This window comes from Mastacembelus armatus, chromosome 14, assembly GCF_900324485.2.
Source record: "Mastacembelus armatus chromosome 14, fMasArm1.2, whole genome shotgun sequence".
Taxonomy (NCBI): domain Eukaryota; kingdom Metazoa; phylum Chordata; class Actinopteri; order Synbranchiformes; family Mastacembelidae; genus Mastacembelus; species Mastacembelus armatus.
This window is the reverse complement of record NC_046646.1, coordinates 19,318,928-19,340,211: the sequence shown is the minus strand read 5'-3', so window position 1 is coordinate 19,340,211 and position 21,284 is coordinate 19,318,928. Positions and strand designations below refer to the sequence as shown.

Below are 21,284 nucleotides of genomic sequence, written 5' to 3'. Positions count from 1 at the left end.
TTACAGTTTCCCATTATTCGCTGTGACTGTCAGCATATGGTTCCAATCAGCACTGAGCGTGTGTGTTTGTGTGTGTGTGTGTAAGACACCATGTGAATGTTTTTATTTTCCATACATTTTCTCCTCAGATACAAAGCTCTTTGTGAAAACTCTTTCGCCATCTCTTTGGCTCCTCCTTCCTCTCACGCCCTCGCCATCTTCCATCGCTCTCTCTCTCTCTCTTCCTCCCTCTATTTTAGTCTTGCTTTTCTTGGCTACAAGTCAGACCTCAGGCAGACCTAGAGGTCTTTTTCCCAAGCGATCTCTACAGTGGACTCCAGGGAACAGAGCACACACACACACACACACACACACACATAGACCCTCCCTTCACATGGTCTGTCCATTTCCTCCTCTGTCTCTGCTCCTATCCCATATCTTTTTCTGTCTGCACCCCTTGTTGACTCATACAGTGTTGTTGCATTACTTTTAAACTACGTTGCAGTCATAGTTTATTGGAAAACTGAGAACACAATGTTCAAAATCAAGAGTTGTGTTCTTGGCCCAGCTCACCTCTCTGTACCACATACACCCTTTTGTACATTACATGGTTTGTGGGCGTTTTAAAGCTTTGTTTATCCAGGTTAGCACCGCTGGGACTGGGGATCTCATTTACAAAGGAGAACAGGTCAAGACTGCAACCATTACAGACAGAACAAATGCAAATACAGATGCACCCACCAGGTTTATCGAGAGCTGTAGGTGCATCAAAATAGGCTTAAACTCATTTAAATAGGCAATCCTCTGCATGAAGTGGTGGAAGTAGTTTTCATAGATGTAAAAAAAATAGAAGGCCCTACATTCAATCTTTACATTAAACACGTAATTAACATCAGAATACACTATTATTTTACATAACTGAATTAAAATTACCACTGCATGAAGGCATAGGCACCATTTTAATGTTACTGCTGGTTTGTGGGTCCAAAACTGACTCCTGTGTTTAATTGATTATATTCATCACTTATATGTCACTTGAATTTTCCTTTGGGGATTAATTAAGTGTCTATCTCTCTATCTATCTGTCAATATCCTGAATCTGCACAGTAACTAATAACTATAGCTGTGAAGTCATGTAATGAACAAAATACAATTATTTATTTAGAAGTGTAAAGTAACATAAAATGCAAATATTAAATATACCTCAAAATTGTTCGTTAGTAGTACTTGGGTAAATGTACTTCCACTCTCTACTAGCTATATTTAATAAATATGCTCATACCTTTTTCAAACCAGGAGCAATACATGTGAATATCCTGTTCTGATGATGATGATGCCTGGAGTCAGGAAACCAGAACATGTTTCATCAGCTTTGAAACTATGGAAATGTTAGTATTTAAAAAGACATCCCAACTGTTCTATCAAACAAACAGTCCTGTTGTAGTCCTATCATGACATGACATTTAATGTACGTGAGGACGCGCTTTAACAACCAGCAGCAGCGGAATTAGAGTGCCATCTAGTGGAAAGGCAAATGTACTACAAAATTCCCAACAAAACACAGTGTTTTAGGATTTTTTTTTAGTGCAGGTTAAAGGTAATTGCTTCTTGTCTGAAGAGCCATTTTGCATGAAATACCGTGTCTGAAGGTCAGTGATCAGCCAAGGCTGTAACTATTGTTTTTTTTATATCCCTGTAACACACCACAGCAAAATGAAAGTAGTGTGTGCAAAGTTGCAAAATGAGCAGTGCTGTTTGATGATAGTGCTCTTTTGACAGCTGTCCTTTCTGGAGTGTTCTGTGATGTGTTCAGATGCTATGAGAAAGGGAATCAAAAACTATCACTGCAAAAAGAGGAAACATTAACAAAAAATCCTAAACACAAAGCCACAGTGGTATTTGGTCAGGTGGGGAGATATGAAATGAACAGCATTTATTTAGATGCTGTTTGGATTCTAAATTTTAAATCTTAAAAACTCAAACATACTCTAAGAAGTAAAGAACTAATCCAAGGAAACTGCTAGCATTTAAAATAAAATGTAATCAAATCCAGCAGTTTCAGGAAAACCCAATTGGCCAGTTACTAAAAGTATAATATCAACCAAACCGATGAAAATAGGGCAGACAACATCATAATTTTATTTTTCTACATTAAAAAAGCTCAAACTGTCCAAATTCCCTCTTTCTTCTCCCCTGCTCAAGATAGAGCTTTGCAGCAGTTCATGTTGCCAAAGATGTGCATTTCAGTATCTAATCTTCCTCTTCATCACTTCCTGCTAGGCTGCTGTCTGTAGAGTCTACATCCTGGTCCTGTTGCTGTGAGGGCTGTGGTTCTGTTTCTGGAGGCTGTTTGGGCTCTGTGGATTCTGTGGCAGTGCTGCCCTCTGCTGGTGTGGTGGGGTTCTTCTGGTCTTGATTGCCTCCATCCAGAAAAGTTGACCAACCCTTTAGTCTTTCCTCTCGCTCACGTGTGGTCTCTTCCACCTGTGCAAACAGAATTAATATAAAGAATACAAATTCTTAGAAGAAGTGGTGTTTAGGATATCACAAAAGAGAACTTGTGATTTAGCAGACAGATCAAAATCATTGCAGCAAAACCACTGATATCCTGCGGATTAGTTGACTGATCTTTAAGTGTGAAATTGACGGAGTTATAGAGGAATCATTTGATATACCTGATAGTCTGTTGTTCCGTCCCACAGCTGAGCAGACAGCTGTCTTCCTCCAAACCAGCGACCATTGAAGGACTGGATGCACGCGTCAGCTTGCTCAGGCTCCTTGAACGCGATTGATGCCACGCCGTCTGGGTGACGCTGCAGCACAAATGCAACCACATACCAGATTTTTAGTGACGCTGCTGACATTAAAGTCAGCGCATTCTACTATGACTTTGCACCAGCAATGATGACACTAAACCCACATCGAAGAGGATGACTTTCTTGACTTCCCCAAACTTCTCGCATTCTGTACGCAGATCTTCACGATACTCATTCAGCACGAGGGGGTCTTCCTGCAAAGCCCAACAAAAAGAGCACCGCGATTATTACTCACAACAGACAGCGCACGTGTGTGTGTGTGTAAACATGTATGTGTTCCCCTTCACACCTCAAAGTCACTGGGATGGAACATGTTCCTGATGATGACAACTTTTTCGTGTCTCTTTCTCAGGTCTCCTTGCCTTTCTGGCCTCCAGTCCAACTGTCTACCCAGACAAAGACACAGGAACAATCAAGAGGACTCATTTACCAGAGCAGTGTTTATCCCTAACTGCACAGTGAACAGTTAAATAATCAGAAAAGGACTTTACTTTTGTTGCTGCTGCAGCTTCTTCCTATAGTCTTTGCTCTTCTTCTTCTTCTTGCTGGGGTCATACTGGCCCTTTAGTTCAAACTTTGCTGCTTCCACATGGAGTCTGTAACCTCTAACCTCTGACTCGTCAAGCAGGCGCATGGCCAGTGCCACAGACTCTTTCTGCAATCACAAACATATACACAGTCACTTCACTGCAGTGTAACACTATACTAACACTTCCACTGTGTCAATAAATGCCAAACGCAGAGAGACATAAGACAAGGACAGGAGTAATTACTCATTCAAACTGTATGTCATGCAGACCCTCCTGGACACAGGGACATGAAAGCTATAAATGAAGCCTAAGACAAACAGACTTACCTTGAGATAGCAGCAGAGGCCATCTCCCTTCAGATTTCCTTCTTTGTCCTTGTAGAGTTTGATTTTGTACTCTTCAGTGACAGGGTCCCGCATCACGATGCCGCACTTAGACATCAATTCAACAAACTCCTCAGTGCTGATGTCAGGTGGCAGGCCTGAGGAAAGGAGTCCAGGAGAAAAAAAATAAGAGAGAGGGAGGATAACCAGGCCTGGCTACTAGTTGGACAGTTTATCTCTCCTTGATAGTGAAAAGAAAATGGAAACAATACCAACCTGACACATAGACATTTGTGTTTTTGTTGTCATCTATATCAAACCATCCTACAAGCACAAAAAAGGCAGCAGAAAAAGCATTTGTGAAAAGATTTGTACAAACAAACTTAGAGACTGTGCATATTAATATATATTATAGAATAAGCAATCACTATTCTAGACAGGCAAAAAGTAGAACACTTACACTAAGCTCCTTAGAGAACAATCAACAAGCCCACACCACTTTTTGGTGGTTTTAGCTCTCCATTGGTTGTGGATTACCTGGCTCTGCTTTCCTCTTCTCCCCCTTCTGCTTGCCATCTTTAGGCTGGGTGTCATGCTGGTCTGGGTTTGGGTTCTGGGTGGCATCCCCTGGTTTCTGCTCCTCTGAAGGCTTGCTGTCTGGTTTGGGGGCTGCTGGGTTGGTGCTGCTCACTGCAGCCTTGTTTGTATCTGAATTTCCCTCCTCACTGAAGCCATAGTTGGCCTGGTAGGTTGCCATGAAGTCCTCTGTTATCTAGAAAAGCAAAGCAAACCTTAATATTAAGACTGAACCTGATTCTGACTAATTTTTCATCATTATATGAAAAAAATAGGAAAATGGGAGTAAATAGAATAAGCCTGAATTTGTCTTGGGGATAAATAAAGTTTATTTTTTCTTGTCTTAAAGAAATGTTCATACTTTAGGGAACCAGGCCTTCTTGTCATGGTCCCAGTCGTAAACAGTCCCGTCCTCTGGGTCAGTGTAGGTGTAAGGGTCAGAGCCATCCTCATTTCTCTGGCCGTAAAGTTCCTGCATCCGCAGCTGCTCTATAAACTCTTTGTTGGCACCTGATTCACCACTCATCTGCAACAACAATATGAAATGTCATATTCACTCTAATGAGCTATTTGTCCTAGTTGGGCCAGTGCTGTCAAACCAAACACTTTTCCTTAGCCTTAGATTTCTGTCTAGCCTGCTCCTGACACAAGACTCTCCAGTTTCATGCTGAGTTTGTGTCACCGCTGCCTAAATATATAGAATAAAAAATAAAATAATTTAATTCAGTACTGTCAACTATGCCTGCAAACACCTGTCAGCTTGACTCTGTGTCTGTCTGTCTGCACTGGGTTGTTGGGGCTCAGCTCACACCAGGGTAACTGAGGTAAGGTCGGTGATTGAGGGTGTTACGAATAACTTGGTTAAGGTTAGCCAATGTTGCTAGCTAACGTCACGTTACGTTAACATTACCTTTTAAAGGGTAATCAGTCCAAGCAAGCTAAAACCTGCGATCGAAACAGATTCCCTCCGTCTACAGACCCAACCACACTCGGCTCCAGTGTTTATACAATCTGCTTTATGTTTCAATAATTTTTACTTGATAACTAACGTTTTTACAGCTCGCTATCGTTCATGCCCAATGCGCGACGATGCTTGAATGAAGTGCTTCCGATGTCAGGCTCGCAATGCGCATGCGTGACACATTAGACTAGAACGCTCGATTTGTGATACAGCGTCTACCGCTTCTCGGAGTGGTCGCTGCAGAACGTTGAAATCAAATATCAAAACAAAGAATCACTCCGCCCACCGTTTGTTAAAGATAATTGAATCAAACGCGTGTCATGGTTCTGCTACTTAGCCTAGCTTTAAGTAGGTAAGTAGCGAGTTTTTCTTGGTTTGAGCATGGCGGAGGGCAGCGGTAACGTCAGCGTCAGTCCGGCCAACCTTCCTCCGGGAGACCCGCAGCTAATCGCGATGATTGTGCAGCATCTGAAGAGCCGGGGGCTTTTTGACGAGTTCCGCCGGGACTGTCTGGCCGATGTTGATACAAAGGTAGGCAGCTAGTTTAGCTTAGCTACATGTAGCTATAGGTTTATTTTAGCGAGACAGACTTAAAACTGATTTTAACTGGTATTGACCAGGCTCCTGCTTATCATTTAGCTGTTAAGTTGTTGTTTATTTAGTTGGGATAACATGAGCAATGTTTCATTTTCGTTGTAACGTTCCAGCTTCCATATAAACTACAGTACATTGGTGCTTTTACTGCAGCGCAGTTGTCTAAAAGTTTGGCAAATTCCATATTGAGTTGAATTGTTGTGTGAAAGGTTAAGAATACACCCACTGCACTAAACACACACTAAAAACGAACATTTGAACCTGAACAAACATTTGCACATTGTGACAAATGTAAATTCAGATGCCAAAGTCATTCACTTAGTTAAGAGAATGAGACTGAGTAGAGGGTGGCCTCCACATTATACTCATCTAAAGCAAAAGTCAAAATCCCTCATCAGAGAAAAGAAGTTGAGGTTTTTGAACCGATTCCAAACCAAGTTGACTGTTGTCACTGTTATTGCTGTCAGCCTGCATATCAGAACCTGCGACAGAAAGTGGACAATTTTGTCACCTCGCACCTGAGCACTCAGGACTGGAACCCATCTATCAACAAGAACCAGATGAGGAATGGACTGAGGCAGAGTGTTGTTCAGTGAGTGTCACCTTTAGTCTTTGACTTGTCCTGTTCACAATCTAAAGCAATAGCAATGTAAAATGTACTTCCACTCTTCTTTTAGGTTTAACTCCTCTTTGTGTCGTGACTTTTAGATCGGGAATGCTGGAGTCTGGTGTGGACAGGATCATCACTCAGGTCGTGGACCCCAAGATGAACCACACTTTCCGTCCCCACATAGAAACTGCTATCCATGATTTCTTGTCGGGTGACAGGAGGGAGGAGAACACCTTAGTCTCTATCTCTGCACAATCTGAACAGACTGAACCACAGGAGGCCCCGTCTGCCTCTGGCCCCAAAACCCCATGAGGTTTGTTTAAAAGAAGCTGAAGTATACTCTGAGGTCAGGAACAATTTGAAAATACAGTTTAGAAATTTGTATTTTCACTCTTGCTGCAGGTACACATCCTGATCTATACGTAATGTTGTATGACTATGTAGCCTTTTGAAAAGTGTAATGTCAGACAAGGATGATGAAGAGAAGGTTGTTTCCTGCTTTCTCCCATTAACAGACTAGACTCAGGAGCCTTAGTGCAGTGAAAAGTAAGCTGAGCTTCAGATGTTGTTTCAGTGCTGGCCTGTGCTGCACAAGGCTGGAGAAGCTAGACAGTGTTGAGTGTTGCACTGTTGGCTGAACTGCACAGCTCTGCCTTTTTAGAAAAACAAGGCACAAACCTGGATTACTCTCTTTGTCTTGGAGTGTTTGTGTATTATAGGTTTTTCACTCAGGGTGCATATGTGTGTGTGTGGAGACATTTTCTACTATTATGTCGACTAGAATATTTTAAGCTTCAGACTCTAATGTGTGAAGGTAGTGTACTGGTTGGTTTCCAGTTAGGAGCTTACAGGAAGAAGATGCTGTAGTTTCCCTGTATTTCACTTGGCAGTGTGAAGGTTTGTAAAATTGACTTACTATGTAAATTAATTTTGTTTAGCTTCTATTTGTCTTAATTTTTAATCACACTGTCAGGTTTCCTTTTGGTGCATGTACCTAGTATACAATATTGATCGTGCCTCCTGCCTGCTTTACTAAACAAAGCTGATATCAGATTCTTGTCTGGATTCTTCTCCTTATTGCACCTGTTTGTATGTTTCTTTTTCCTCTAACTAAATGTAAAAGTTGTTTTTTGTTAGACGTTTTAAGGCAGAATCCCCAAAAAAGAGTTCCCAGTTGACATTTTAAAGGTAAACTCTTTGTTCTGCTTCCTGAAATGATTTTATTGTGACTGCATCACAGTCATTTTAAGAAATCCCATCAGGCCTAAAAAGTATATAATATATTTTTTTAAATGTAAACAAGTGTATGTAATGCACATGAACAATATCCATTACTTTCTGATCTCTAAGAAGTTGTTTACATAAATCCTACGTAGTGTCTGTCTCTGGGGTGCCCCGTTTTTAGTTTAAGAAGTCTGAAATCTGTTTCCACACACTTGCTTGTTTGCATATATATAAATATTTGCACATGTGTATTGTGTGTACGCACAATATATCAAAACTAAATTATCTACTTGTGGTTTGTGTAATTTAACACTTCAAAAAAAATATACTAAAACATAATTATGGGGCTTGAAGTTTTACATCTTGTCATCCAAACCAATGAGATGAAGAACAAAAGAGGGATATGATGAGAGTTTATAAATACAGATGTTATGGAAATGCTTCTTCAGTTGTTGTGGCGTAGATGCTTATGAATTTGATATGTATGTATGTATGCTAGAGGCAGACACAGCATGTTTAGTGTCACCATGTGAGACAGTAGTACAAGAGGGTTCTGCATGTGTACTGTTTGCACAGTTGTGTCCATGTGTGTCATTTGTGTGTCATTTGTGTGTGTCAGGGTGCAGGGTCATTGTATGGGTGGTCATCAGAGGTTGTGTGAGAGAAGCTGTAGGATGTTGTTTTGATGAGACAGCGTGAGCAGGCAAAACGTACTCTAACCAACATTTGAACATTTGCCCCCATAAGTGTGTGTGGTTTCCCAACTGGGCCTCCGCAGGGACACAAACTACTGTGACCTCCCACTACAACACGCTCAGTCAGATTCACTGGAGTCCTCTTGGATGTAGGGTAGATCAACTGCAGGAGGCAAGAGAGCGAGGGGTTATGAGGTATTTGTTTGCCTCGCATGGAGACGCCGACATCGGTGTTACTGTGGATGCCAGAGGTCATGGCTGTTATGAGTCCAAACATACAACCACAACATTTGGGTTGCAAGATCTGAACATATTGTGAATGCGGGGGGGGGGGGGGGGGGGGGGGGGGGGGGGGGGGGGGGGGGGGGGGGGGGGGGGGGGGGGGGGGGGGGGGGGGGGGGGGGGGGGGGGGGGGGGGGGGGGGGGGGGGGGGGGGGGGGGGGGGGGGGGGGGGGGGGGGGGGGGGGGTGTGAGCTTAACTAATGAGTACAGCTTTATATAATTCATTCCTCACCTTCCAGCAATCTTAAAGTTATTCAGCATTAAAAAAGCAGAATAATTCAGCTCATTTAACATTTTGGCAGGTAACATAAAAAGTCTACCTCGTGTGTGTGTGTGTGTGTGTGGTGTGTGTGGTGTGTGTGTGTGTGTGTGTGTGTGTGTGTGTGTGTGTGTGTGTGTGTGTGTGTGTGTGTGTGTGTGTGTCAGGCTTTTTTTGGTGTTGATTTTTAAACTATTACAGTGAACAGTTTGGCTCATCCTCACTAAGTTGAAGGACTTGAGGGTTAAAATTACTTTTATGTCAGGGTTTAGATATTTAGTTGCGATAGTTAAGTCAGTATTAGGTGTTGAAGGGAATATTTGTAGAGGATTTGTGGTATTAAGTCTTTATAATGCTCAGTGGTTTTATTGAATTGGTAGAGTATGGTTTTATTGCTTACATTTAAATTTTTTGCAGGGATTGGTGGTTCTGTGAGACAATCCTGTCAGTTTACTATAGTGAATGTAGTAAATATTATTCCTCCTAAACTTCAGCAAGTTAGTATTGTCATTGTGTGCATCTTAGTATAAAAACATGTCTGTGCATAGACTGTCACAATATAACTGCCAAACGTTTGTTCCTCTTTACAGCTTTAACTGAGCTCGAAGGCATTAGTGATTTATTAATCATTAATAAATAAACTCATCCAAGTACTGTAGATAAGTACATACAGTACTTCATACTTATATACATATATATAATATATTTAACTTTATTTCATTTCAGCATCAGAATAATATAAAACATAGTAAACGTTGTTAAAACGTCCAAAGCTACCCAACAGTATGTCAAGTACCTCAAATTGTAAGTATAGAAAGTATTTAACATTAGCTCTGTTACCAGCTGCAACATTAAAGTGATAAAGACAATAATGCGTCGACAGATGTGGTATTCCTTACTTTTACTAGAGTAGACGGTCTGAGTACTGGCTGGTGTCAGCACTGTGTGTTTTGGTGTAAGAACACTATACGGCTGTTTATATAGAAAGTATGTTAAACAGACATGATGTGTTTACAGGACTGTGGCCCTCTAAGACTTTGGAAAACCTGACCCTTTTCGCATATTCCTGCTGTCTGTTTCAGTCCGGTTGCGTCTGATACGTTCCTCACAGCACGTCCCCCTGCCAAGGAAGCAGCTGCTAACCCTCACACACACGCGTGTGCACGCGCGTACACGCACGCTGCTACGTTAATTGAATGTAGATGTCTTGAGTAATTGACCTCCAGACTCCAGATGAGCAGGAAAACCTTATGAGAGCAGCGCTTTTACTTTTTTAGGGAGTTTATGGATGTTATTCACTTTCTTGGCCGGTTTTCATGATTTTCATTCCTTCTGTCTGTTCCTATTTCCCTCCGCCGTTTGTCATTCGGTTGTTTCTTTTTTTTTTTTTGTTTTAATTTTTTTTTATTGGATAATAAATTGAAAACCCAAACCAGACCGAACCAGTTTGTTCAAGCAAATGAAACACAGTCCGCTATTGTCCGTCCTCTTTTTTTTTTTTTTTTTTTCTCCCATCAATGATAAACTTTTAGCTCCAGTCCTGTGCGCGTTCACGGCGCTGCGCTGTGATTGGTGGACACACAAGCTCCCTTCGCTCACGTTGCCGTGAACGCGCAGCTCTCGCGCTGCTTTATATATTTGAGCCTTCATGCCGCGGGTTCATGCCTACCGGATGGTGGAAAGTCCTGTGCGAGGCTGCAGTCCTGCTGCTACACCCTCCCAAACTACCAGATAAAACGAAAATAGCAGATTATAATCCTCACTGGTCGCAGACATGCCGGCGAACTGGTGCGCGGTGTTTTTTGTCTTTTTCCTGTCCCTAACCTGCCAACAGGTGGATCCGCATGATGTCCAGGAGAAACAAGTGATCCTGGCCAAAAGGCGACTGTCCCTGCAGAGCGCAGGTGAGTGTGTGTCGATGTGTTTCACAGTTTGTAACCCTGAGCTGAGCCTCTGGTGCTCCCATAAGAGCTTCGATCGTTTTTCAGCTGTTAATAAATATTGAATTCAACACACATGCAAGCTTGACTAACTCAGTCTCTCAGCAGGAACATTTCTCATGGTGGGCCTCAAATCCACACTCGAACCATCGGGAAGCCGTATTTTTTTTTTTTTTTTACATTTCATTAGTTTCTTCCTAAACGTGTAGTGGACTGTGTCTTTCTTATCACAGCAGCCAACAGAAAAAAACCTTCACTACTTATTTCTGCCTCTTTGTCCATGTCTGAGACTAATGTGCGCGCTCTAGGCCTGTGTGCTCTGTGGATCCCACACACACTGAACACCTGGATTATATAAATGTTCAGTAGCCTTGATGAGACACATGGACTTGTTTTTGCCTTGAACCCCATATGCAGATCATTCATCGCATCGTTAAAATAATATTCTCTAGTTTATATTATGTGCAGCTGTGCGTCTGTCGGCTTGTGGAGCGCGCCACACGGTTTGCTCTCCGGCTTTTTGTTGGTGGCTGAAATTCAATGCGCAGCTCCTGCGGCTCGTTCCTGTCCACAGCACATTCCCTGACCCGCAGGCTGCGCAGCGTTCGGCAGCCACAGAAACGCACAGCACACGGGACTATATGTATGCAACTGCAAGAACAGTAGTTCAAAACATTTGATCATTCTCTTAATTAAGGGAAATGCTTGATGAGATGTGAAGGCATTGTTGATCATCCGTGTTGTCCAGCTCACCTCCTCCTCTGGATCAAGTCTCCCTGCTGCTCAACCTGGTGGTCCCACACAGGAGCACCAAACTTACTGTTTTAATTTCATGATGAGCCTAAATGTTAAATTGCTGCACTGCAGGTCACCCAGATGTGTGACTTCATTGTAATGCTAATACTGTATTGTCCTCTTTAAGCTGCAGCAGGTACTGTAACAACTGTGCTGTGGGAAGTGAATGCTGATCTCTGCCCCTCACCTTGTCATCCTCAGCTGAGATTCAGAGCTGTCTGGCAAGTTCAGGGGATGTTGGCTGTGGAATATTTCAGTGCTTCAACAACTCCTGTGAAATCCAAGGACTGCACCACATCTGTCTCACCCTGCTGCACAACGCTGGACGCTATGACTCACAGGTGGGGAGCAGCACACGGCTCGTCTTACAAATTAGGACACTTCAATAAAGAGCTTTCAGATATAATTTGTTTGCCATGAGGCCTCTTCTGCAGAGACACTGTCTGAAACTATGTCTAACCACCAGCTGAGGGCAGATTTACATAAGACATATTTGGTTACGTGTTTTTATTTCATTTAATCCCCTCAGTCATTAGAGTCATTTGTGAGGAATGTTTGTTGTATCAGGAGCAGTGTGGAGCTATGCACGGCACTTGATACAGAACAAACTGAGAGGGGGACTGAAACGAGAGACGGAACAGCTTGTCTGCTTTACTAGAATAGAAGTGCATGAGAGAGTGATGCAAGTCGAATGTGTCTCCAGTATGAACTGGCAGTAAGGACCTCTGAGTGACTGTGTACTGGAGATACATTACAGTTACATGCAGAATGATGCAATACAGAAAGATTTATTGAAGAGCCACAGCAATGTGAAGTTTACTTTTATTGGCTGAGAGTCTCAAATTTACGTCCTCCTTAAACTACAATAATAAGAAAATATAAACTTTATTAATCCCTTAAGGGAAATTCAGTTAAACCCAAAACAAGTCAGTGGTGGAGCTTTACTGATGCTTTAGGTTACAGTGGTCATATGACTCATCGTAAGGAAACGTTGCACTTGCCTACACCTCAGATTTTCTGCTAATGTGACACACATGCACATAGTTTCAGACTATAAACAGATACATATGACCTGCTCTATAATAACACCTGCATGGGCACTATTTTTATCCACTGTAGCCCACTGTTACCTGCTTAATGTGACCACAGTCACTTTGTTTATTTAAGTAATGAATCTTTTACACTGACGCTGACTTAAAGCCTGAGTCTAAAGCTGTGTGACCCAGGCCAAAAGATCATTTCCTCACCCCTGATCCATAAGACGGCCAAATTAAGCATCAGTTCAGTTAATAGTAGATATGAACTGAATAATCCAAGTTATAAGTATGATAAAGAAAAATCTGATTGGCATTTCATTCTAACATATTATTAATACTTCCAAGATATCAAGGTAAGATTAATAATAATCCATCCTAAACTAATGTGTCTTGTGGAGCCAGTGCACAGGGAAGATAAGACACTTTCTCACAGATGAATGTAGGGATAATATTTATATACAGTGGGTAGACGTACAATAGTAAAAATTAGGCAGTTGGCACACATCCATGCCAGATTTAACATTGTGATTGGCTGAAAGGTCTCACTGATTCCTCCTCTCAGGGCAAATCATCTGTGAAGGAAGCGCTGCGGTGCATGGCGATGGGACTGCGGCAGAGGTTCAGTTGCGTGAGCCGCAGATGCTCAGCAGTAAAAGAGATGGTGTTCTCGCTCCAGAGAGAGTGCTACTCCAAACACCAGCTCTGCCTGGCACTGCGGGACCACATGGATACCATGGGCAACCTGGTCCATTTCCACCTGATGTTCCCCCCAGGGTAAGAGAGACACTAATCAGTCAGCACATAAACTGCATAACTGAATCCATCCTCTGTGGAAAGATGCAGACCTGTAGTTACATAGATATTGTTGCATTACTGGGTCAGTTTTCTGACTCTGCCTCTCCTCGATTGCCACTGTAGAAAATATGATGGAAAAGGCTGTTTCTGTTCCACTTTGTAACATTTTTTTTTTTTTTTTTGATAAACCAAATTTTCCACCTCAGTTAAGTGGGAAAGTGTTTTGCAATGTTTTCAGATTGTATAGTATATAGCATTTCCACTTCTGATGTGCAAATTGAAAACCCACATTAAAATCAGGCTAGTGGGAACCTATGTAGTGTCACACTGTCAGGGTTCACCTGAAGTGCCACACTCAGTGTTAGTAATTTAAAAAAACCTCTTTAAATTAGTTCAACTTTCAACAGAAAAAACAAACAGGTCATTTTCTTTTTTTTTTTTATGTCCTCCCAGACCGTATGTGGAGCTGGTGAACTTCCTGTTAAAATGTGGAGACAAGGTCAGATTGTGGGTCAGTCGGCGGCTGCGGGGACAGTGCGAGCAACACTGGGGGGCGCTGTGCGGCAGCTTCAGCAGCACCTGCTCTCTTGGTAAATCAGACACCCCACATCACCCAACTACCCCACCATCCACCACACCCAGGTCCATCACTGGTGAGGGACCCCTGCAGCCGACCAGCACAACCGAACCAGACATCAGGAACCGCCTAAGTCAGGTGGACAACACGACTGAAGCTGGTCTCCCCGTGTCCAAGAAAGTCAGTGTTACTGCTTCATAGTCAGGGAGGTGAGTCATGCAGGCAGACGTCTAGACAGGGTACACAACAATCATGCACTTATTACTATTATATTAGTAGTAGAATGAGTAAAAGTAGTGGTAGTAGTTTTATTACGATTTTCTGTATAGTATTGCTGGTGAAAGCAGTGCAGCATAATTTATTTAACCTGTTTGGTATTTGTGCTATTACTATTTTCTTTGTGTTTGACTTTGGAAAGGATAAAACTAATAATCTACCTCACTTCAGCATCACAGTAAACCACAGCAGCTGTATCCTCCAGCTGCAGGCATGGGCGAGCTCAGGTGCAGCTGAAGTCAGTGTTCAAGCTATTTAAGTAAGTTTATGGATTGTTAGATTATGTGCTGTACAGTTGATACAATATAAAAAGTTATCTTGTAAAGAGGCAGGGGGCAGTCTGCACTCTTCATTTATGGCGTGTCATAAATACGCATTTTTGATGTTCTACTTGAACAATCACATTTCATGCAGACCCCAGGTTTCAAGCTATATTTTGTAAGTTTTTATTTAAAAATACATTTGTAAGCAATTTTGATTCAAATTAAATAAAACAGTGATGTCAGTGGGCAGAGAGAAGCGTGTTACTTTACAGACCGGACCTTCACAAATTTCCACTGAGACAATGTTAGATATTCAACTACAAAATGTTCAGCTCTATTCAAACGGACAGTGTTCAGCATTAGCACAGTGAACGTGGCAGATGCCCTGCAGAGGATCAGTAAAAAAATCAGCTGGAACAGTCTTTTACAGCGGAGGATTGGGCCATGTTAACGGAAACCAGAAAAGAGAAGGAAGACTTTTATTTTTATCTTGTATTTCAACAATAAAGTGGGAGTGTTGAGAAGAATGTTGAAATCCCATTTTGACTTCATTCTCAATGCTTCAATGTTTTTCTTAGCGTTTGAATTTTATCCCCAAAATGCTGGTTTTCAGTTTAAGTCACACCAGTTGATAAATTCCTCCATAAGTCACTCCTATGGAGAAATACCTTCATATCTATTTTATAAACAAGACCAAATACACACAGCAGTCTGGTCTCAGTCCTGCAGGGCAGCGTAATCGCAAAACGATCCTACTCGAGTCCAGGTGTGTGCCGTCTTTAAGGACAAGCAGTGAACTAGCAGGTGACTGATCCAGCTGTTGGCTAAATGAAGGGGAAGAGACGTTTCTTCAGGATGTAGAGGACGGTGGCCAGAAAGAGGGCGAGAGCCAGGAAGATGAGCAGCTTGTCGGTCAGCTCCCGCCGGTTGTATTTGAGGATCAGCTTCCTCCCCAGATGAATGGTTCCTGTCATGTTTTTAAACTCCTCATTGGTTTCCTGCACCGTCCTGGAGGAATAGGCTGTCATGAGGAGGAGAGGTATTAAAGGTTAAAAAAAAAAAAAAAAAGAAAAAGAAATGAGACTTGATTTTACTGTTTGTACACAAGATATACAAACAATTACAAAGCAGAATTGTTTTTTTGTTTTTACCCAGCGTGCTAATGCTGTCCTCGCTCTGCTTCACCTGTTCAGCCATCATCCTGCTGATGGACATCAGGCTCTCTGTGATATTGCTGCTGGTTTCCACCAGGCTTTCTTTGGTCACCTTCCTGTCACACGCAGAGCAGAGCAGGAAATGCAGGGTTGTTGTTGGCAGGTTTAAGGAAACCACAAACTACAGTCTGGTAAAGCAGTAAATACATGTTTCATTTGTTTCATTTCATTGAGAAATCTGTTTCTTGTATGTGGCAATGCTCCCTCCATCTTCCTCTTTCTCTTCATTACTCCCTGTTGCTCTTCTTACCCTCCTTTTTGCTGTCTCCCTCTCTCACTCCCTCCTTCCCCGTCTCTGTCTTTCCCTCCCTTTCTGTCTCTCTCTCTCCCCTCTCTTCCTTACTCCCTCTCTGGCTCTCACTTCCCCGCTCTCCCTCCACCCCTCTCTCCCCTCCTCTCTCACTGTCCTGCTCTGCTTCTTTCCCACTCTCTCCCTACTCCCTTTCGCTCTCCCTCTATCTCTCTTCCTTCCTTCCTCTCCCTCCACCACTACTTCTCTTTTTCGCTCTTGCCTTCCCCCTTCCCTCATTCTTTCTCCCTCCCTGCCTCTCTCTCTCCTTCCCTCGTCTCAATGTCCCACTCTCCGTCCCTCACTCTTCATCATCATCTCCCTCGGTCATCTGTCTTTCTACTTTCCTCTGCCTCCCATTCTCTCTCCCTCCTTCTCTAACTTTCCTTGTCCCTCTCTTCCTTACTCCCTCTTGCTCTCTCACTTCTTGTTTCCCTCTCGCTCCCTCCCTCTCTCCCCTCTCCTTTTCCCCTTTCACTCGCTCTTTCTCCCTCCCTGTCCCCTCTTCCTTACTCCCTCTCTGTTTCTCCCCCTCTCCCTCCCCCACTACCTCTTGCTTTTTCTCTCATCTTTTTCACTCTTGTCCTCTCCCATTTCACTTGCTCTTTCTCCCTCCCTGCCTCTTTCTGTTCCTCTCTCCCTCCCCTGCTCTGCCTCTTTCCCTCTCCCCCTCACGCTCTCTTGTGCTTTCTCTCCATCTCCTTCTCTCACCCTCTCTCCCTCCCTTTCTCTCTCCCTTACTCCCTCTCACTTTGTCCTTCTTCCTTCCTTCCTCTCCATCTTTCACTCTTGCCCTCTCTCCCCCATTCTCATCTCTCTTCTCCCCAACTACCTCATGCTCTCTTGCTTTTTCTTTCCATCTCTCTCACCCTGTACATCTCGCTCTCTCCGTCTTTCCCTCCCTCCAACTCTCCCTCCCTCTCTGTCCCACTCTGCCTCTTTCTCTCTCCCCCTTCCTCTCACCCCCACTACCTCTTGCTCTTCTCTCCTGCCCACCCTCCGTGTCTCCATCTCTTCTTTCCTCTCTCGCTCTTCCCCTCCCTTCGTCTAACTGCCCTGCTCTCTTTTCCTGTCTCTCGCTCTCTCACTTTCCCACTCTGCCTCTTCCTCTCACCCCCACTACCTCTTGCGTTTTCTCTCCCTGCCTCCCTGTCTCACAGTCCCTCTCCCTCCCTCTTTCTTCAACCGTCAAAGGTAAAAATTTGAGAAATATAATCTGACTCCAATTACTTTCTGTTTGTTATACACTGATCAGCCATAACATTATAACCACTGAAAGGTAAAGTGAATCTCACTGATCAAATTACAACAGTGAGACAAAGGTGTGCTCTCCCTGACAGTATAACTTATAGAAGAACATGACAGCCTTCCTGCATTAGGCAGGTGGTCATAACGTGGTGACTGATCAGTGTAAGTTACTTGGCAATTTTACATAAATGCAGACCAAGCTACAGATTTGGTGCATTTACTGCAAATATACTCCCAGTTTACATCTCCTTAGCCCTCAAGCTGAAGATGATTTCAGCCCCACAGCAGTCTCAGCAGAAATGCACTTACCTCTGTCTGGTGCTCAGGTTTTCTCCTCCACACAGCAGCTTGTCCTTCTCCATGTTGTCTATGGCCAGTTTACAAGCCAGGTTAGCTTTCCTCCATGCCGTCTGGTTACTGGGCTCCACAGGGGAAATAAAAAAACTAACATTGAGAACTGCAGTTTGTGTTGTTTTCTTCACCTCATCTGGTCTATTTAATGTTGTTCTACTACTTGTATTTATCTGCCTCTCAAAATTGTATTAGCTCCAGATATGCATGTACTGCACATTTTCTCATTCAGTAGGACTAGAAAATAATTTTTAACATTTATGACTTATATTAATCTAGAATTTAGTCTACAAAAATCAACCTACAAAATAGCTTTTTATGGCTCAGAACAGTGAACTCATCAATGAACATAAACTTTACATACAACAAGCTTTATAAAAAAAATGACCTATTTAGGCCAAACTATGTCATAAACTGCTCTGATTTTATAGGGGTCAGGGGTCAGCACCAAGCATATATATATTAGTTCTCAAAGTATCACAAACAAAACTAAAAAGGCAACTGACTTCTACACTGCACTTCAACAGCCTGAAGCCAAACCTGATGCAACATGTAGAGATTGTACAACCAACAGGTTATTTTAATGTGTTGACAGAGTGAAACAGAAATACTTGGGCTAAAAAAAAAATACACCCAGTCACTGAAAAATACTTCCTAGCCTAGCCAGTGTGTGTGTGTGTGTGTGTCACCACTGTACCTCAGCATTTGCCTTCGTTGGCTCTCTGTCTCTGCTTGGATGGTCTGTTTGTCCGTCTCTCTGTCCTGCTCCCTGGCCATCTGCTCCAAATCCTGGTCACAGCAACAATAATACAACACGTCAAATAAAGCTTTCAGATTTTAAGAAAGAAATCTGTCAAATGCAACGGACAGTGTGTGGCTGATACTGACCTGTATTCTGAGTGTGAGCTTGTTGAACCTTTCTTTGACCTGAGAGTTGAGTTCCATGAGAGCAGACTGAGGTCCAGGGCAGCCCCTGATGTCCTGCAGGTACCACGCATACACAGTTATGTGTTACATATTGTATATATTATACAGGAAATACTATATACAGTGTTTAAATTAATAACAAAATGCCTGTTTTTTCCTGACCCCCTCACTTTCCATACTTTGGGACTATACAATGAGCCTCATTACATAAATAAAATATCAACATCAAAGACATTTGGATCAGTCTCCTGTTTGTTTCACTATTAATAAGATGATTTGTGCTGGCATTTGTTTAAAAAACATTACATATATATTATATGAATGTTATTGAGTCTGGTGTTGGCTAATAGCAGATGAGAGTTAAACATTTAACTACTAACATCTCATTCCTCAACATTTGCTTCGTCCAACACATCAGTCAGTTACCCCAGCTGCTAGATCAGCCATACAACCTCAATTTGAAGAAAACAAACGTTGGGACGCTGTGTAAAATTACACAAAAATGGAATGCAATTATTTGAAAATCTCATAAACCTATATTTAATTCACAATATAACATACAAAACGTGTATGTCTCAATACAGTTGGGACAGAGGCAACCAAAGGCTGGAAAAGTAAGTGGTACTAACAGGAGCTGGAAGAACATCTTGCAAACTAAGTCTAAGTCTCTCAGAAGTAAAGATGAGCAGAGGTTCACAAATCTGTGAAAAGCTGTGTTCACAAATTGTCGAACAATTTTCAGAATAATGACGAACATTATTCAATTCAACCTGATCTACAGGACATAATATCATCAAAAGGTTCAGAGAACCTGGGAAAATCTCACACGAGGGACAAGGCTGAAACACAATACTGGATAGCATTAAAAACCTGTGATGGACATCACTGCATAGGCTCAGGAATACTTCCAAGAATCATTGTCTGAACACAGTTCACATGCCATCCAAAGCTCAACTAAAACGGTCTGTGGTAAAGTGGAAAACTGTTCTGTGGTCAGGCCAATCAAGATTTGACTTTCTTTTTGGCCACCATAGACGCTGTGTCCTTCGGACTAAAGAGGAGAGGGACCCTCTGGCTTGTTATCAGTGCTCAGTTCAGAAGCCTGCATCTCTGATGCTATGGGGTAATGGGCAGTTTGCACATCTAAGAAAGGCACCATTAATGCTGGAAGATACATTTAGGTTTTCTATAGTTCAGCAGATCAATGCTAAACCACATACTGCATCTATGACAACAGCTTGATTTCGTAGCCAAAGAGTCTGGCTGCTGAACTGGGCTCCCCGCAGTCCAGACCTTTCACCAATTGAAAATATTTGAAACAATAGTATGACAAAGAAAACAAAGAAGACCCTGGACTGTTGAGCAGTTACAGTCCTGTATCAGGGCACGAAGTCTTCTCCCAAAACTCCAGGAGCTGGTTTCCACAGTTCCTGGAGTTTACAGACTGTAGTTAAAAGAAAAGGGGATGATAAACATGATAAACAACTTTATGAGACGTGTTACTGCCATCAATTTCAAAATTACCTTATTTTTTCTTTAAATGTTTCAGTTTCTCATTCTAACCATTTGATATGTTTTCTATCTTCAACTGTGAATAAAATCTGGGTTTACAGGATTTACAGGATCTTTCTGCTCCACATCCTTATTTTGGAATAAAACTACACATTTTGCTTAATTCAAAACAACCTCACATCCAACTCTGCACTTCAAAGTTGAAAACGAGATTTTTTAACCACAAGTGTCACAGGAGCCAGATAGTTTTCCATCAGCCTGACTCTCCTGCCACCTGGAAACACAAACACCTATGAACTGATCAAAACGCACAACAAAACAACGAAAAAGAACAAGTCGAATTTCATGGTATCGTCAGACTTTAAAATCTCTTTTCATGACGGGGGGAAAGTTTATCTTCCACACCTGTAAACACTTCACACGGACACGGAGCGAATAAAACCGTCAGCCGTGTCGAAGAACATGACGTTAAACGATATTACACCACAACGAAAACAAGTAGACAAAAAAAAACAAGTTTGAGATTCTTACCTGAATAAGAGCCTTAATTTCCAGGTCACATCTTATAATTTCCTGTCCACAAATTCGGACACGAACATCTACAGAACACGCCATATTTGTTTTGCTACGGCAACATGGAGGTCCAAAAAGAACGCGCTTTGCTGTAGGCGACTGCTGCTGAGTGTTGTCCAATCAGGTTGGATCCTCTGTCTGACGAATAAAAAAAATGGTATTGTAGAATGAATGCAAAATAAAACAGCCCAAACTATATTGTGAACGATAGACCTAAATATTTGCAACCTGTGAAATACAAGACTTTTTTGTTATAGTTTCTAAATGTCTAATATTCTATTAAATATAGAGTTAATATTTCTACTCCCCCTAAATCTAAAAAAGTGCGTTTTAACTTGGAAAAGTAACATAGAACTATTTTTTATTTGCAAAACTGCATAAATATCCACTGTGAGAAACATAGGGCTACTCCTTGTGTGTGTGTGTGTGTTGGTTTTTTTTTTGTTTTGTTTTTGTCCTTTTAACCAGTATTAGTTTATTGGACTGGATGCAGCCTCATCTTAAAATGTATCCATTATCTATACCCACTTATTCCTTAACCAGGGTCACAGGGATCTGCTGGAGCCTATCCCAGCTCTCTTTGGGTGAAAGGATGGGGTCCACCCTGGACAGGTCACCAGTCCATCACAGGGCCACAT

The 21,284-nt window shown here is 42.3% G+C and overlaps 3 protein-coding genes across 5 annotated transcripts; 1 reads left to right on the top strand and 2 right to left on the bottom strand.

Annotated features, from left to right (window-relative positions):
- Positions 1 to 2,095: 2,095 nt before the first annotated feature.
- On the bottom strand, positions 2,096 to 5,352 carry htatsf1 (HIV-1 Tat specific factor 1). Of its 3 annotated transcripts, none has more exons than XM_026328471.1 (10): positions 5,274 to 5,352; positions 4,586 to 4,750; positions 4,186 to 4,420; positions 3,925 to 3,972; positions 3,652 to 3,806; positions 3,287 to 3,450; positions 3,085 to 3,181; positions 2,900 to 2,989; positions 2,655 to 2,792; positions 2,096 to 2,463 (listed from the first exon to the last, which is right to left on the bottom strand). In XM_026328471.1, the coding sequence occupies exons 2-10, from the start codon at positions 4,748 to 4,750 to the stop codon at positions 2,230 to 2,232; spliced, it is 1,326 nt and encodes a 441-aa protein (XP_026184256.1). In that variant the 5' UTR covers positions 5,274 to 5,352; the 3' UTR covers positions 2,096 to 2,229. The 3 variants fall into 3 exon arrangements, with proteins under 3 accessions (XP_026184256.1, XP_026184254.1, XP_026184255.1); XM_026328469.1 differs by having other exon boundaries at positions 5,135 to 5,336; XM_026328470.1 differs by having other exon boundaries at positions 4,586 to 4,752; positions 5,138 to 5,336.
- A 107-nt stretch (positions 5,353 to 5,459) lies between these two features.
- Positions 5,460 to 14,774, top strand: LOC113142587 (uncharacterized). The gene is made up of 7 exons (XM_026327625.2): positions 5,460 to 5,716; positions 6,247 to 6,371; positions 6,488 to 6,693; positions 10,604 to 10,753; positions 11,786 to 11,925; positions 13,184 to 13,395; positions 13,870 to 14,774. Exons 1-7 carry the CDS (start codon positions 5,567 to 5,569, stop codon positions 14,192 to 14,194), a joined length of 1,308 nt encoding a protein of 435 aa, XP_026183410.1. The 5' UTR covers positions 5,460 to 5,566; the 3' UTR covers positions 14,195 to 14,774.
- On the bottom strand, positions 14,702 to 20,731 carry bnip1b (BCL2 interacting protein 1b). The gene is made up of 6 exons (XM_026328426.1): positions 20,605 to 20,731; positions 18,523 to 18,615; positions 18,332 to 18,423; positions 17,593 to 17,700; positions 15,684 to 15,802; positions 14,702 to 15,553 (listed from the first exon to the last, which is right to left on the bottom strand). The coding sequence occupies exons 1-6, from the start codon at positions 20,686 to 20,688 to the stop codon at positions 15,357 to 15,359; spliced, it is 693 nt and encodes a 230-aa protein (XP_026184211.1). The 5' UTR covers positions 20,689 to 20,731; the 3' UTR covers positions 14,702 to 15,356.
- Between the last annotated feature and the right edge of the window lie 553 nt (positions 20,732 to 21,284).